The 15,214-nt window shown below is 42.0% G+C and overlaps 1 protein-coding gene across 6 annotated transcripts in view; it reads right to left on the bottom strand.

Moving 5' to 3' along the window:
- The window catches only part of sipa1l2a (signal-induced proliferation-associated 1like 2, genome duplicate a), a 79,603-nt gene that overhangs the window by 31,651 nt on the left and 32,738 nt on the right, over positions 1–15,214 (bottom strand). For all 6 annotated transcript variants that reach the window (XM_085183688.1, XM_085183692.1, XM_085183691.1 and 3 more), the window contains 6 exons: positions 11,339–11,472; positions 10,101–10,289; positions 5,758–5,932; positions 5,433–5,536; positions 2,819–2,976; positions 1,613–2,189 (listed from right to left, as the gene is read on the bottom strand). In XM_085183688.1, the coding sequence (XP_085039814.1) occupies positions 1,613–2,189; positions 2,819–2,976; positions 5,433–5,536; positions 5,758–5,932; positions 10,101–10,289; positions 11,339–11,472 (1,337 nt within the window). The remainder of the gene's footprint in view (positions 1–1,612; positions 2,190–2,818; positions 2,977–5,432; positions 5,537–5,757; positions 5,933–10,100; positions 10,290–11,338; positions 11,473–15,214) is intronic.

The following is a 15,214-nucleotide window of genomic DNA, read 5'->3' as shown; positions in this document are numbered from 1 at the left end:
TACACCATTTTCAAGATTTCAAGACACCTGGACCCACATAGCCCAAAAGGTAACACAATGTATCTGTAGCTCTGTGCAGATGGCTAAGCTAGAATTACAAAATAGGGATGCGAGGACTGGGACTAAGTGGGGAGCTCTCAATAGGAGTAAAGCAGTAGTATGAGGCCACGTTTCCTCTATTCTTAGTCTGCCAGACACCCAAAAAATAAAACAAATCGCCTTTGTTTCCAGCCTTCCCCTTCAAAACTGGGTTGGTATCCTGCTAGAAAGAGTCTCCCTGTAAACCTGCACCCAGACAGTCCCCAATTCAAGAACCAAAAATCCCATTTTCGCTAATCTTTCAATCCATTAAATGAACTGTCTGTGGTACTGAGCCGCTTCGGCTTTATTTATTTAGTCAGTTTTTGTGAAAGTTGCGTGATATGTCATAGTGGTTTATCCTGATCAAGAGCAGGACATCTGCAACTGAGTGACCCGAACGGTCGCCTGTGCACCTCTGCCGAGTCTGTGATGAGCCAAAGAAAGCTTTCAACAGGCGGTCTGTAATCCTCTCTGAACTCTGATGGCTCTGCTTTTCACATTCCCATTTATGCACAATCAGAAAAAGAAAAAGAAAAAAAAGAGGGAGCTGCCTGAAAAGCAAGTGAGGTTTGGGTTAATTTAGTGAGATATTTTCCCTGCATTTTGTGAGGGAGTGGAGGCCAAAAAAAAGGGGCCATTAAATCTCTGTAGCTCTGCAACACATGAGAATTGACGGCACAAATAAAGGTTAAATGAGCAACAGTTTTGCTGACCTAACCGTGAAAACAGAATTAAAAGGTTTGTGGTCAAGCATTAAAGCTGCAACTGCAAGAGCAACATTTGCAGAATGCACCGTTTCACCGCAGAGCCCACAAATATCCAAAGTACAACGCTCCACTGCTACATTAAAAGTAAACTTTCCTTCACATGCACTTCACTTTTTAGACACGTAGATTAACCACAGTCGCCCAAATAATGTTTTTTGCAGGCAACAACATGCAGGTGAAAGTGCGGTAGCATGCACGGGGGCAGGGAAGAGGCCCTGATTATGTTTTATGTGCATAGTTTAGAACGTGTTTAGAAAATGTGAACCTGTCTCTATTTCTAGTAAAACCCAATAAGTGCCATATCATCATTATTTTTGGTGCTGCTGATGCTTGGCCTTTATTTTTTAAATCTTACTGTAATTTTTTATGTTTATGCATTAGCGCCAACAGCTGCACCTTTCTGCGGAGCTATTAAAACCGTGTTACGCACTAGTAGTAGACAGCGTAATTGTTTTTACTGTAATGTGCTCATTATTTCACAAATAAACTGGATGTCAAATTTATACAAAAACCCCTCAATTAAACAGACAGGGCAAACACAGAATGAATTACTAGCTCTGTGAGGGGGGTGTGGTGTTGGAAACTGATTCATCTAATGTCTTTTGTTCTCTCAAATCTCTACATATAGTATGATTAGAAAGTGACACCGAAGACACGGTGCTACAAAAAGGATCATCTCACTGGCCTTCTGTGGTCTAATCCAGCAGTTATTGAGAGCTTTGGGATGACAGAGATTATTCCAATGCAGACACGAAGAGATTTACCTCTAGTCTCTGCACCATCTCCCGGATGTCTTCTCCGCAGTTGTCGTGAGCGGACAGCATGACACACTCGCCCCGTTCATAGAAAATCTTAATGCTCATAATCCCTGAGGTCCACCCGATGACGTCGCGGCACGAACAGTTGAAGATCACATTTTTTGATTCCTCCTCAATGAGCACGATGAACTCATTGGATATACCAAGCAAGCAGTCAAAGTCCAGCGACTGGCCAAAGTCCCGGGCACGGACGCTCCAGGTGATCGCTCCCACGCTGAACAGATGTGCGTCCTTCCTGGGTTTCACCTTCTCCTTCTTCTTGCCTCCGAGGCTGATGAAGCTGAATTTGACAGCTGAGTCTATAGTGGCCGTGCTGACAAAGTTCTCTGCTAGGTCCTTCAGGTACTCCTGCCGCGTACGAGTCGCCATGGCCCGAAACTTCTCCGACTTGTGTGCTGCGTTCTCTCCGTTGATGACCTTGGCAAGCAGGAAGTCCCTGAAAACCGCGGACTTTGGAAAAGTTACAGACTTGGGAATAGGGGGGCCAAATGGAGGCACGTCTTTAGATCTGGACACAGCCACACTGGAAAAAAATAAAATGCGGGAGTGACAGTTAAGAAAAAGAGGAGCGTAGATATTGAACTGAATGAATAATGAGCAGGCGCTGAAATTATACGTCTTTTGGTAAAATAATTTCTGCTAAGACTAATCTTTCTCCCTTCAACAAATGCTATGTTATTAGCAAGAGTCGTCTTGACTTCAGAAACTCTTGAGTTGTAATTCATAAGTCATAATTTCAAGGTGTCTCTGAAGATAATAACTGTATCCTCACTGAACAGATGAAAAGAGCCCTGTGATTCTGGTGCATTACTATGAAGTCATAAGAGAAACCACAGAAATCACTGAGCAAGCTATTATTATTATCCTTTTAAATTAAGTGTTCTTAAAAGTTCACGCAGAAGAGCCACTTGACACAAAGACATCTATGAAAACACATCAGAAGATCAACACGTTCGCCTAAACTGTCTCGAGCACACCATTTCGCTTCTTATCCCGTGGTGTAGCACTCTAATATTTAGTGGTTTGACTCAATGCCACCAAACTCAGATGTTTTTCTACTTTCTTCTACCCTGCACGCTTTTCTTTACCAACCAGAGTAAATAACGGTTTTGGGAGTGCCTCGCAGGCGTGATGCATGCTTGTTCCATTTACCTGTAGCAGACGTTATCAGTGCACGGGTTGTGGACTTTGACAATGACAAACACATGTTGGAAATGAGAGCGGATGTTTTTTGGAGTGAAAGGAAGGGCCCCGGGCTCCTGAAACACTATGGTGACAATGTCATTGCCGATGTGCCTCTTCCTTAGCAACTGTAAGAAAAAAAGGAGAAATGGAAATTAAATTAGATAAAAGATGAACACAGTCAGGTTAGTTTAAGAGTACAGAAGTTTGGAAAACACATTAACGCTTTAAGATTTCAGTTAGAATGAGAGCATGTGAGTGTTTTTCTGAACAAAGGCCAGCCGTGTGTCAGTTGCAGTGGCTCAACAGTCACACAAAAACTTCTTTCTCAACTTAGCAAACATTTACTAACATTAGCCATGATAAGCCACCGATCAATACCAGACAAACTAAGGTGTAGCACCAAGTGCTCATATGTACTGGACCTTTTATTACTTAGAAATTTTCCCAGCAAACCTAAAGTATCATAGCCAAGAAAAACAAAAAAAAATTTGGGTGGCAAAAACTTCCTCATTAATGGACAGAAGGGCTGACATCTCTTATAAACCAGGAAATGATACAAAAGCAGCTTTTTCTTTTAATGCAACAAGATTTGATTGACAGCTCTGATAACAGCCATAAACCACATGTCACAGGACTTATAACAAAAACAAAAAAAACCAACAAAAACAAACCCCCCAAAAAACATGCCAGTTATGTAAAAGTTCCTTATTTAATTAACCCTATGAAGCCTGAACAAAGGTGGTTATATTAACTAAAACTTGAGGTATTGACAGACGTGTTTATGGATATCTGGATTTTTATAACACTACGAATCACTGCTTTCAAAAAGTTATGTTTTTATTATACAGCCTGATTTCCCCAAATCTTGCCTATGACTTATGCTCTTGGTATAATAATAATGAAGAAAAAAGCCTCAAACTAACACTGAAACAAAAAAGAAAAAAGGCTAAACTAAACATTTTCAAATAACAAAAACTAAACTGAAATAAGAAAATCCACTTTGTAAAATAACTGAAACTTAACTGAATTGAAAACAAAAGGTCAAAATGAAATAATAATAATAATAATTAAAATAATTAGAAAATACAAAACTATAATAACTGTAGTCTAGTCATTAAATAATTGCCAGAAAATTTTAAAAATTTTGAAATTGGAATGTTTATTGAACTTTTTGACAAATTAAAAGAAAACAAATTAGGTTTTGCTACATCCAGCATTTTTATTTATTAATTGTTTAAAAAAAATTGTGCAATTTGTTCAGGCTTTTCGAACTCTACAGGTAATGCTCATGTATCAAATATGATACACTTTGCATTGATTGGTACACAGTGAATTCATCTGCAAGGGCCTCTGCACAATCTTGTGGCGTGTACGTCACGTTCTCAGTAGGACATGGTGTGGTAATTGAGAAAATGAGGTTGTCACCGTTTATGTTTCCTAATCTTCCCACAGGCCTTTCCTTTGGAAACAATTTTTCAATCATAGACTCATGGGTTGCAACAAGCTTTGATACAACTGATGGGACACCACCTGTTTAGCATCATTTTCCTGGATTAACATTTGAGCATCTTTATTACACTGAATGCAGGGACGGGGGCATCAGTTCATCCCCTGCATGAAAAAAAAAAATCAATCCTTTGAGTAAGTTCTCACATTTTGCCCTTCTCCTCGACAGAATCACTGTTCCCGGTTTGGATACTGAAACTTTACTGGACAAAGGGATTTTTGGGTGGTAGAGATATCAACTAACTCAATTTAGGATTTGTGTGTGAAGGGCACATGTCCACTCAAACCCAATTTATACTGCTTGTATTGTTGGCCTGTGCAGGTCATTAACCCCCATTCTCTGGTTGGTGTGAGCCTGTCAGTCAGGGTCGGTGAGAGCCCGAAACAAGCAGGATTAGAGGGTGCAGGGGTGATTTTGAAATGATGAAGGGATGAACAGGTCAAGCTCTGCTTGGCCCTGCTGGAATATTACCACCAGGGATTAAATCAAACAGTCCCACTTTATGACATACAATTGGATGAAAGGTAAAGAGAAAAAACCCACCACCAATCATATGTTTCTACGCTCACTTGTTAGATGTTTCTGCTGTTTTAGACTGTACATCCAGCCTCCATCAAGATATTCTAATCTCTACAGGGTGGTGCCCACAGGTTGTATTATGTACTCAAAAAGTACAACCATGTGATCAGCATAGAGATTAATACAGTGAATGTCTGTAATCTTATCTTTAGAGGGCCATCGTTCAACAGTCCACTGCTACATCCACCTAATTCCACTTGTTAGCACAGACAGGTCCATCTAATACCATGTCTACTTCAGCCCCTGGGGAAGCACTGATTAAAGTCCTACTATGGGGTACTGTCGCTATGGCAATGCTCGTGCTTTCAACTGATAGGTCATTACCGTGGTGAAATGAGTCTCTGGGGAAGATTGGCAGTAGTCAGGATAGGTGATGTCCTAAAAGGAACTTGCTTAGGGATTTATTAAAGCTATTAGACATCAACTGAGTACACAGAAGAGCAAGCATGGTGGTGTGCTGCAGAAGATAGAGCCTGAAGGGTACAGTTTACTCACCTGCTGCCGGTTGTTGGGTGTGTAGGGGAGCATGGTGGACACGTGAAACATCAGCTCATAGTCTTTATAGGTAGTGTAAAGAGAGTGCGTGCCTGTGGAGTCCGCTATAAGAGAAGACAGGGAGGTCAGGGTCTCAGGCCAGATTGCAAAATGTAACCGAGTTAGCTGATCTGATGATATCATAGAACAAAAATTAAGATTGAAGATGCACTACAGTCCCTGTAAACACATACAGTGAAGCATCTGCACTCAGCAGGACTGGAAATGTGTGGGTTAGCATTTATGGATATTTAGCTTGGCGAGTGTGTCGTGCATTTTATCTTACTCTTGTTATCCAGCTGAGCTCTGTACTTGGTGAAGCCTTTGAGGCGCACCCTCTGACCAAGCAGATCCAAGAACTCATCCAGCGCTGGGCCGGCACTCTCGTTGTTGTACATCTCTTCCTCTGTGCTCTGGCCAGCCTTGCAGTAGAGTACCCCCACCTTGTGCTGGAAGCTTAGCTGGAATGAGGAAAATAGACATAGACACTCAGTGAGTACTATTTCCTGTTGCTGATAGGTATCACACACACCACACTCATACATACTGTATATTAAGCACTCAAAGCATGCAAGTGCCCACTTTCCATCATGTCACAGCTAATGTGAAGGCCTTCATAACCCTTCTTGGGGAGAGAGAGATCTGAAATCCCCTTTTGTGAAGCTAGGCTATGAACTCTCAGGAGCACTGTGCAGAGTATAAATCAGCCTGAGCTATTAGCTGCTACTTAAGAGCAGCTGTGGGGCGACAAGGGAGTGGATTACAGACATACAGCAGAACAGTTTCAGTTTATGAAAGAAAACGGCATAATCTGCCAACAACAGTATTTCAATACTTTCTAATGGACCTCTTCCTTAGGAGATACTTTTGTAGCTGTGAGATACTAGGAAGATTGTTTAAAATAATGTGTCTACATACAGATATGCAGACGTCTTGTTTATTGAGAAGACCATCTAAAGGCATAGAAAAGGGAGCCAAATCTCTCAAGTTTCCACCACAAGCGTTGCTATAATTCAGAAATGTCTGATGTGAACTCATCTCCTCAAGAGACAGGGAGAAATAAAACATCTGGAGTGATTCTCTTGTGAGATTAGTGTGAGAGCATCTCTCCACTACATGGGTTCTAAGGCTCACACCCTCCCAATGATAGCAGAAGATGGGGGAAAAAAAGGGTCAAGAGTGGAAACAAATAGATGAGGAGGCAGCCCCTTGCGTTTGGCACCTGTTGCCCTTTATTCACAGCTTCACCTTCATCTTGACCCAGAGTCAATGTGTCGGTACGGCGGGAAGAAAGGGTTTCTCTGAATGTGAATGCTGACAAATGGTCTATATACTGAAACAAATTGGAATTGTCTTTTTCCTCCGTTACAGGTTATGATTTCCCGGTGTACTCCTGACACTGTTGTCATGGTGACTTCCTCCCATCAGGCAGTCTGTTCTGCACTAAAGCTCCTGCGGTTACCAAAAGCTATTATATCATCAAGCCCCGTGGAAATGGCATGATGTGCAATGATGTGGCCTTCTGTCTTTTATCCTGTGTGATATGGACTCGCTTGACCTCCAGCTCCTCTTAACAGCCTAACCGATAGGGAGGGTAATCACATTAACCTTTGGGGCGAATTTGAAAAGTGCAAGCACACAGGACATATAATAAAGATAAAGATGAGTAGTGCTCCTTCGGTGAAGCTCGTTGCATCACCGTCTGTGATGGCTCTTTTTGGAGTGGCATTAGCTTCTGTTAAGGTGGAGCTGTATCCCATTTAACAGATCTTGCCAAAAATCTTAGCAAAGAAAGCATCTCCAATTTTTCTCCATCTCTCCAGAGCTGCAGGGCGTTGAAAACTGAACTCCTGCTCATTCATTTAAATAAAAGCTGAAACTAAAATAAGAACGCACAAACAACGAAAGACACATAATGAGTGGAGAAAGAAATTGGGACAGTGTTTCCCCCCGAGAGCTCTGAGCGGCTCCTGAGGGATGGCGTGGTGTAACATATGTCTGCGGTGCAGTGTCCTGATGCAGCAAAAATCCAAAATGTGGCTACTTAAACCTGGCTAAAATCACCACGCACCACTACACAAACATCTGCTGGGGTTATTGCATTAAAGTGTCACTACAGAAACTTCTCCAACTTTCAATGTAAGCCCAGGGGATTTTAAAAAACGCAGTGTTTGTAATTGCAAAATTTCCTGCACTTATTCTTTGTTTATGCTATGAATGTGATCGCTGCAGGGAGATTAGCTTTCTAGGCTAGGGAGAATATCATCTGTCAAACATAACTTAGAAAAGGTCAGTAACTGTTCTCTGACCTCCTCAACGTTGTCATTACTGTCATGACACACTTCTATTTTCCTCTCACTTTCAAATTTATGAGTATTACCAGTGCTTGTAAATTCATAACTTTCATTTTCTAACTGACACAGATAATAATAAACTAAAGAATTTTAATTTTCCAGATTTGAGTCTTTAGATTGAAACAGCAGATACGCATTGAAAAATCAATGGCTTACAAAAAAACCAAAACCTAATTTGTAATTTCTTACTCAAGATCGCATCTCTAAATCTCATTAGCTGCCAACTCCTTTTCCACAGTCCATCTGCGCACAGTCAATTCACTGTGATCTACAATGAGATCTAAAATACATTCACATATGCTCTCTTCTCTTCTTACGTCCTTCTTACGGCGCAGTCTACAAGGCCGCTTTCAGGGATATTCTTTTTGCAGATGCAGGAGACCCTCTCTGACACTGTTCACAGCAAGAGGAAGCATTTAACAAAGAGACTAACATCTAACATCTCCAAAGAATTGCGCGCGCACACACAAATCCTCAAAAAATATGCACTTTAGGCAGAAAAAAGTCAGGCAGATCATCAGGCTGCAGTTCTTCCTGTCCCGTATCAACTTCCTCACATAAACACATTAGAGGGGCGGTCAAAGTCCAGCTTGGTTAAAAAGCAGATTAAGGAGTGCCTGATATATTGAACATTTGCCCGGCAAGAATAACATTAATGATTATAACAGGAGTGTGCAAAAATACTGACATCCAAATATAAAACTGGCTTCCACTGGGCTTTTGGTTTGAGGTCTGCGCAGAGGAGTGCCAACTGGAAGAGCTTCAAGCCCCACTTAGCCTGGGCTCTCCTCCTCTGAAGGCAGTTTCTTGAGATTATTTTATTGCTTTTTTTTTGCCTCCCATTGGTCAGTTTCATCATCTATCAAACTCTTTATCTGCAGACATGGGGAGTCACATGGCAGGTGAACAAACCCCTGTAACATCTGGTGGGAAGAACGTCCTCAAAGCACTTATTTACAAAGTTACTTTGACATAATTGGACACAGAGCCTGCCACTGTGAGTGCATTTAACTTGCTTTAGAGAGGACACTTCATTGCTCTTGTTTATGTGTGTAACAAAATCCTAACACAGAAGAGGGTCTTGGCTGACACTTTCTATTATAAGAACCTTTCCCCTGTCAATTGGAAGGATGGGCGCACGCTAACGAATGTAATTAAACTAATAAGCAGACAATTCTCTGATGGTGAAACAAGTATCACCCCTGGCTAATCCTTCCACTCTCCATTCCATCTTTTTTCCCCCAGTTTCATTACATGAGAAATTAAAGGCCTTCCGATCACGCAATGAATCTGTGACAGCTGTGAATATAGAGAGCTCATACCACTATTAGCAATTTTATTCAAACAGAGATAATGCAAGATGACACCCTCCACCGTCTGAGCAGCATACCAAATCTCCTGCTCTCAGGCAAAGTAGGCTGTCAAAAGTAAGTTACTCTAGCTTGTGTGCAAGTGTCCTATCAGCACAACAAGTGTGCCAAAAGCAGATGGTGCTGGCTGCAGAGAGTACAGGACTTCTATTGATTCTATTTAAGCGTGATATTGTCTGCGCCTCGGCCCAGGAGTCTGTGTTATCTATCTATAACAAGCAGCCCGTATATAGGACAAAGATCCCTGCTATTTGAAGTTAATCCCTCCCAGTTTCCTTCTATAGCTGAGGTAAATGTCACAAATACAGACACATACGCCTGAAATATGTAGCGTGATGTGCTAATGCAGTCAAACGATCTTTCGTTTCTGATATGTGGCTGCGGTGGCTTTAAAATTAAACAGCTGGAAAATCTCTGGACAAACGAGGCTTTCTTCCCTCCTCAGAGAAAGATTTCACATACAGAGACGCACGTTTGTTAACCTGCTGTATCTTGTTAGCGTAATCTGTCTAGGTTTTGTGAAGAGGTTGTGTGATTCACTATTGTTTGTCCAGATGCAGTGACCTCCTGGAGTGCTGGTTGGCAGCCTCACAGTTTTGACTCCACAGTGAGTCACTTCGTCTCGACAAGTAGTAGTCCTGCATGTTATGCATCACCCCGTAAAACTACAAATGGCAGTATTTACGCATTTTTTTTCTTTTTTCTTTCTTTTTTTCTATGGGGGGGGGGGGGGGTCTTAAAAAAAAGGAAGAACCATATGTATACATATCTTAAAATGCAAGACACCAAGTATTAATCATCAAGGCACTGAACCTTAGATTACCCCGTTAAATCATCATCATCAGCAAAAATCTGTGGTAGCACTCAAAACACGGTTCAAGAGGACATCTCGATGTATTATTCACCCCTTGCTCATCCAGCTTGAGGAGCTGTTCCGGGACTTTGGGAGAGTTCATGGCCAGCCTCAGACACTGGATATTCAGCTCAGGGATGACGTATTCAAGTACTTCTTTGAGCGGCAGCCCGCGGGCCGTCCCGTGTCTCGCCGTGGATGGAATGGCATCCTCCAGGATGGCACCACGGAGGGTGGTCAGCTGACAGGAAAGACAGATGGTCAGGATTTGTCCAGTAAAGTTAACAGTCATATACACTCCTACTTGTACAGTGTGATAGGGTTGGGTCAGGTATGCTTCCATATGCTGACTTGTTGTTTAGGGTAATGACTACATTATGACTCTGGACAGCATTAGGGAACTCAAATTCTAAATAATTGAGGCAGGCTAACTGAATACTAGATGTTTGTGTGCCAGTAAACACTTTCAAAACAACAACATCCAAATTTCCATTTGCACAGCCTGTTAACATGTCAGCAGTCAACTGCGGTCCAATAAAAAGGCTTTCCGAAAAGTCGACTTATATAGCAGAGGAAGGAAGAGAGAGCGATGTGGGGCAGGTCGCGCAAAGAGAGCAATGAGGCTAAATGACAGGAGTACATGCAAATAGATGCTCCAGCGGTCGAGGAGTTAAAACACTGCCTGCGTGCCACTTGCAGGGCTACCATGACCCAGATACATTGTTTTATCATGGGAGTGGTGCTTTAAACCGAGAAGGGCACTGGATATCAGTGACATTTTCCTGCCTGACGCATCTGTTGCACCTGAATTATTCAGTGAATGAGACAAGCCAGCATCAATCAAGACGATACGGTCCCACCAGGGACACCAGGACTCTGCCTCTCCGTTTTTTAGGATTAATCAGGTTGTGTGTTCATCGGGGTGTGTGAAAGTGAGCAAAGGGGGGCAACTACACACCTCTGATACACTGTATCAGTATTTGCATTAATGGCCAACTGAGTCACAACTGGCACCGAATCACTGGACACAGTGCAGATTTAAGAGGGCAGAGAAGTTTCCTGTTGTTTTCGGGGGTACTGAAGCATTCCTGGACTCTTGTACTGCTTGACTGAGCCGCAGGCCGAATGACCTTAATGTGTCTCACTGAATGTGATATGAGAAATATGAAAAATCCATGTTCGCGCTAGTAAACAATTCTTCGATAAATTGACAGGTCATGAAGGTTCTCCAATCATGCATCCATAATGTAAGCAGTGAGCGAAAAGTGCACATCAGTGTATTATCGTTACCTGACTGGTTCTAAAGGTGACCCGATAGTTGTACTGCGACCCTTCTTTATCCCTTCCATCGTCTAGCTTCTCTCTGCGGATGCTGACTGCCACGGGTCCAAGATGGTCATCTACACCGAAATAATTCTGATGCTCTGGAGGGATAGAAAGAGATATAAAATTAAATGAGAGTTATGCATGTTATCAGACATTATGTTAGCTGGTAAAAGAAAGAAAGATTAAATATAAATAAAGTAATAATAAATTACAGATTTTTAATAAAACACGTAATCAAATTACTGCTGTGGTTTCAGTAGATTATCTGTTTACCTATATACACTCACAGACGAGCTGATTAGTTACATCTGTTCAACAAAGATCTCATCAGCCAGTCACATAGCAGTAACTCAATGCATTTAGATATGTATAAATGGCAAAGACGACCTGCTGAAGTTGAAACTAAGCACCACGATGAGGTAAAAGGTGATTAAAGTGACTTTGAATGTGGCATTATCAGAGCTGGGATGTGTATTGCCATGGCCATCTCAAGTGTTTACAGGGAAAGGTCTGAAAAGGAGGGGAAAAACATTGAGCAAGCAGCAGTTTCTCAGTGAAAAAGCCTTCCTGATGGAAGAGGTCGGAGGAGAATGTTCAGAGCTGACAGGAAGGCAACAATAACTCAAACAACCACTTCTTACAACCAAGCAATGCAGCAGAGCATCTTTGAACGTACAGCACATTAAATCTTGAAGATGGGCTACAGCAGCAGAAGACACAGAGGGCCACTCCAGTCAACATAAAACTGAAGCTACAGCCTATTACTCCATCCTGCATTATCTCAAGTGGTTCAGGCTGGGGGTATGTGGTTATTTTCTTGCCATATTTTGGACTCCTTAGTACCAACTGAGCATCATTTAAATCCCACCTGAGTGTGTTGCTGATCATGTCCATCCCTTTATGCCCTACAGTGTATCCACCTTCTGATGGCTGCTTCCTTTAGGATAATGCATCATGTCACAAAGCTCAAATCATCGCAAACTAGTTTCTTGAACATGACTGAGTTCATTCAAATGGTCTTTACAGTCACCAGATTTCAATCCAGTAGAGCAAGAGCAGAGTTCACATCATGGATCTCCAGCTACTGTGTGATGCTGTTGTGTCCCTGAGCCTGCCAGCAGTCTCTTTCTGATAAAAGGGATTTTTTCTTCCCCAGCATCACCAAGTACTTGCTTATATAGAGTCATTGGCCATTGCTTTGTAATAAAGCACTGATAAGACTGCTGCTGCAATTCGGCACTATATAAATAAAACCCACATGCTCCACGTGGCATTGAGTTTTGCACAATGCAGACTGAAGTACAGACATGGCATAATGTCTTAATATAAGTCTGCATCAATACATTTATGACCTTAATAATACATCAGGTCATTTCAAAAGAAATTTAATTCAGTTTTCTATTCTGAAGTGAAGTGCATGCATGACGCATAACATCCATAACTGAATGAAGCAGACGCTCAGGACGCCCACAGAAAATGCAAAAAAAAATAAAAAATTCTCTCGTTGTTGTTCTGTCATTTTAAATTAATGGACTGTTCTGCCCCATAAGTCACGTTCCCACAGCTTCTACTACTACTGCAGCAGCAGCCCTTGACTTTGTTCTCATGCTAGAAATGAATGATGCAGAAGTCGAGCTTTGCACTTTATAAATGGCATGTACTCGTATGCATATTAGATAGATGACCACGTGGGTAAGAATGGTGTTAGAAAAACACCATCACATGACTATGGGGGTGGGGGGGTGATCACTGTGAAGATGTTGGTGTTGGTCTATATATCCATCAGTTATATCAACAATCATGGCATGAAAGCTAGTAAATCTGGTGTAATCCCAGAAAAACATTTATTGAGTCACACTCAAAATTTCATGTTTCGATCTACTTTGCTTTAAAACCCAAGGCAAGATTTTCAGGAAATTTCCAGGGGATTTTCATGGCTTTGGGTAAATCTGATGTTTCCCGTAATCTCCTCACCCCTCCAGTGTGCTGAAAATATGAAAATGTGATGGGCAGATTCTCATTACTTTTCCTTGCCCTCTTTATGCCCCCTGAAGGATGAATACTTTTTTCATTTATGGACAGTCTGTGGTTGTTTCCCCTTTGACACCCTGAGGTCTAGACATTAATTTTCAGACTAAATTAATAATAATAATAATAATAATGATGGGCAGAGTGCCAGCACTACTGCTTATAGTATCGCTCCAAAGGAGCGATCTTTTGGCCACATTTCTTATACGGTTGTTAATTCTTTCCATCAGTAATTGTGCTGATTTAATGAAAAATTCACTACACGACAAGGATTACTAGCTGGGCTTTAGTCTTTTCAGCTCTAAGCACCATAAGAACCAGTACTAATTTCTTTGTTGACACACAATGCATGCGTGCGTACATGTGTGTGTGCGCGCGCATGCATGCATGCGTGTGTGTGCGTGCGCGCATGCGTGTGTGTGTAGGCACACATATAAGAGGGCCTTGAGCTAACACTCCCTTAATCCAGGCTAAAGCTGAGGAGAAAGACCTGGATTCAACAGCTAAAAGAAAAACCACAGCAGGGTCCACAAAGCAGTGACATTCACGAAGAGATTTCTGCAGAAGTTTTCGATATTACATCCACGCCATGCAGTGCAAGCTGTGTTAAATAGCGTGGTTCTTGTCACTGTGGCATAAACAGTGGGGCATTAATAATAAATTATCTGTATGGAGGGAAAGTAGGGTTAACTGTCTGACGAATGCACAGCTTGTCAGGGACAGAGTTCTGCAGGGAAATGCTCTGTAAGGCATAAGGTCAAATGGTGGTGGGGGGGGGCCTGTGTAGCAATGGAGGTCACAAGGCATCCAAATACCAGGAGCACAGTGAGTCAGACAGTGCTGACTTTAGAGGAAAGCTTTTTGTCAACACATTTCTTTAGCATGTCAGTGGTGCCCATCACATGGTGCTGACAATTTGCCAAAGGTTGCAAATTGGATGACTTTGATTTTTCATGTCAAATAATGCCCCCTTCTCGTTTTGCTGTCAATCCACACCACAGAAACACCTTTAAAAAATCTTTGAAAGTCCAACACTGTGAGCCCCTTCTTCTGTACATTTAGTGCTCCAAGCTTAATTTCAGGCCTTGCATCTCAGTAAGAGATGGTTTACATTGCCCTCTGCACATCTCAGTGTCAACCCAAACACCTAATGTGACCATGACCTATGCATAGTGAAGGTTGACCCATTTTGTGTGAAGGAAGCATTGTGTCCATTAGGGGAAAAACCACTCCGGTTGCTAAGGGAAGCAAGGCTTTAGGCAATCAATTGGATCAATGTTCAGTCCAGGTTGATGAAAGCCTGCTGAGAAATAGTGACACGTAGTCATGTTTGTGTGAGTGTGTCTTTGCTGTGAAGCGCAGGTGATGACAGACCTGTCTAGTCAATAAAACACCTTCTTTTAAAAAAAAGAAAAAAGGCAGTGGCTACATTTCCATACTGTGAAAGAGGCATCCTACCCTAAAGGCTAATGTCTTCATGAAAATGCCCTGTTATACACAGGCCTGCATTGCTGTGAATGCAGGCTAAATAAATGCACAACCCAAATCCAGAACCCAGCTTTGGTGTGAGTATTAGCAAGGCATTTGGGCAATTACCAACATGTCTCTCAGAGACAGATTTTTATTCAGAGTGTCTTTTTGAAGAGGTTAAGGCATCTCAGAGTGTGAAAGGTGAAGCAGCTGTTTTCTATGGTGGGGGCAGGCTTAAGACGGGGTAACTCTATCTGCTGAGAGCAGAGAGCACAGATTGCACAGAGAAGTGGGAAAAACAGATATGTATAATGCGGCGATGGGTCAGGGTCAGCACGGCAT

This window comes from Neolamprologus multifasciatus, chromosome 13 (assembly GCF_963576455.1).
Source record: "Neolamprologus multifasciatus chromosome 13, fNeoMul1.2, whole genome shotgun sequence".
Lineage (NCBI taxonomy): Eukaryota > Metazoa > Chordata > Actinopteri > Cichliformes > Cichlidae > Neolamprologus > Neolamprologus multifasciatus.
The sequence above is the reverse complement of the archived record's forward strand: the minus strand, read 5'-3'. Positions and strand labels throughout refer to the sequence as shown.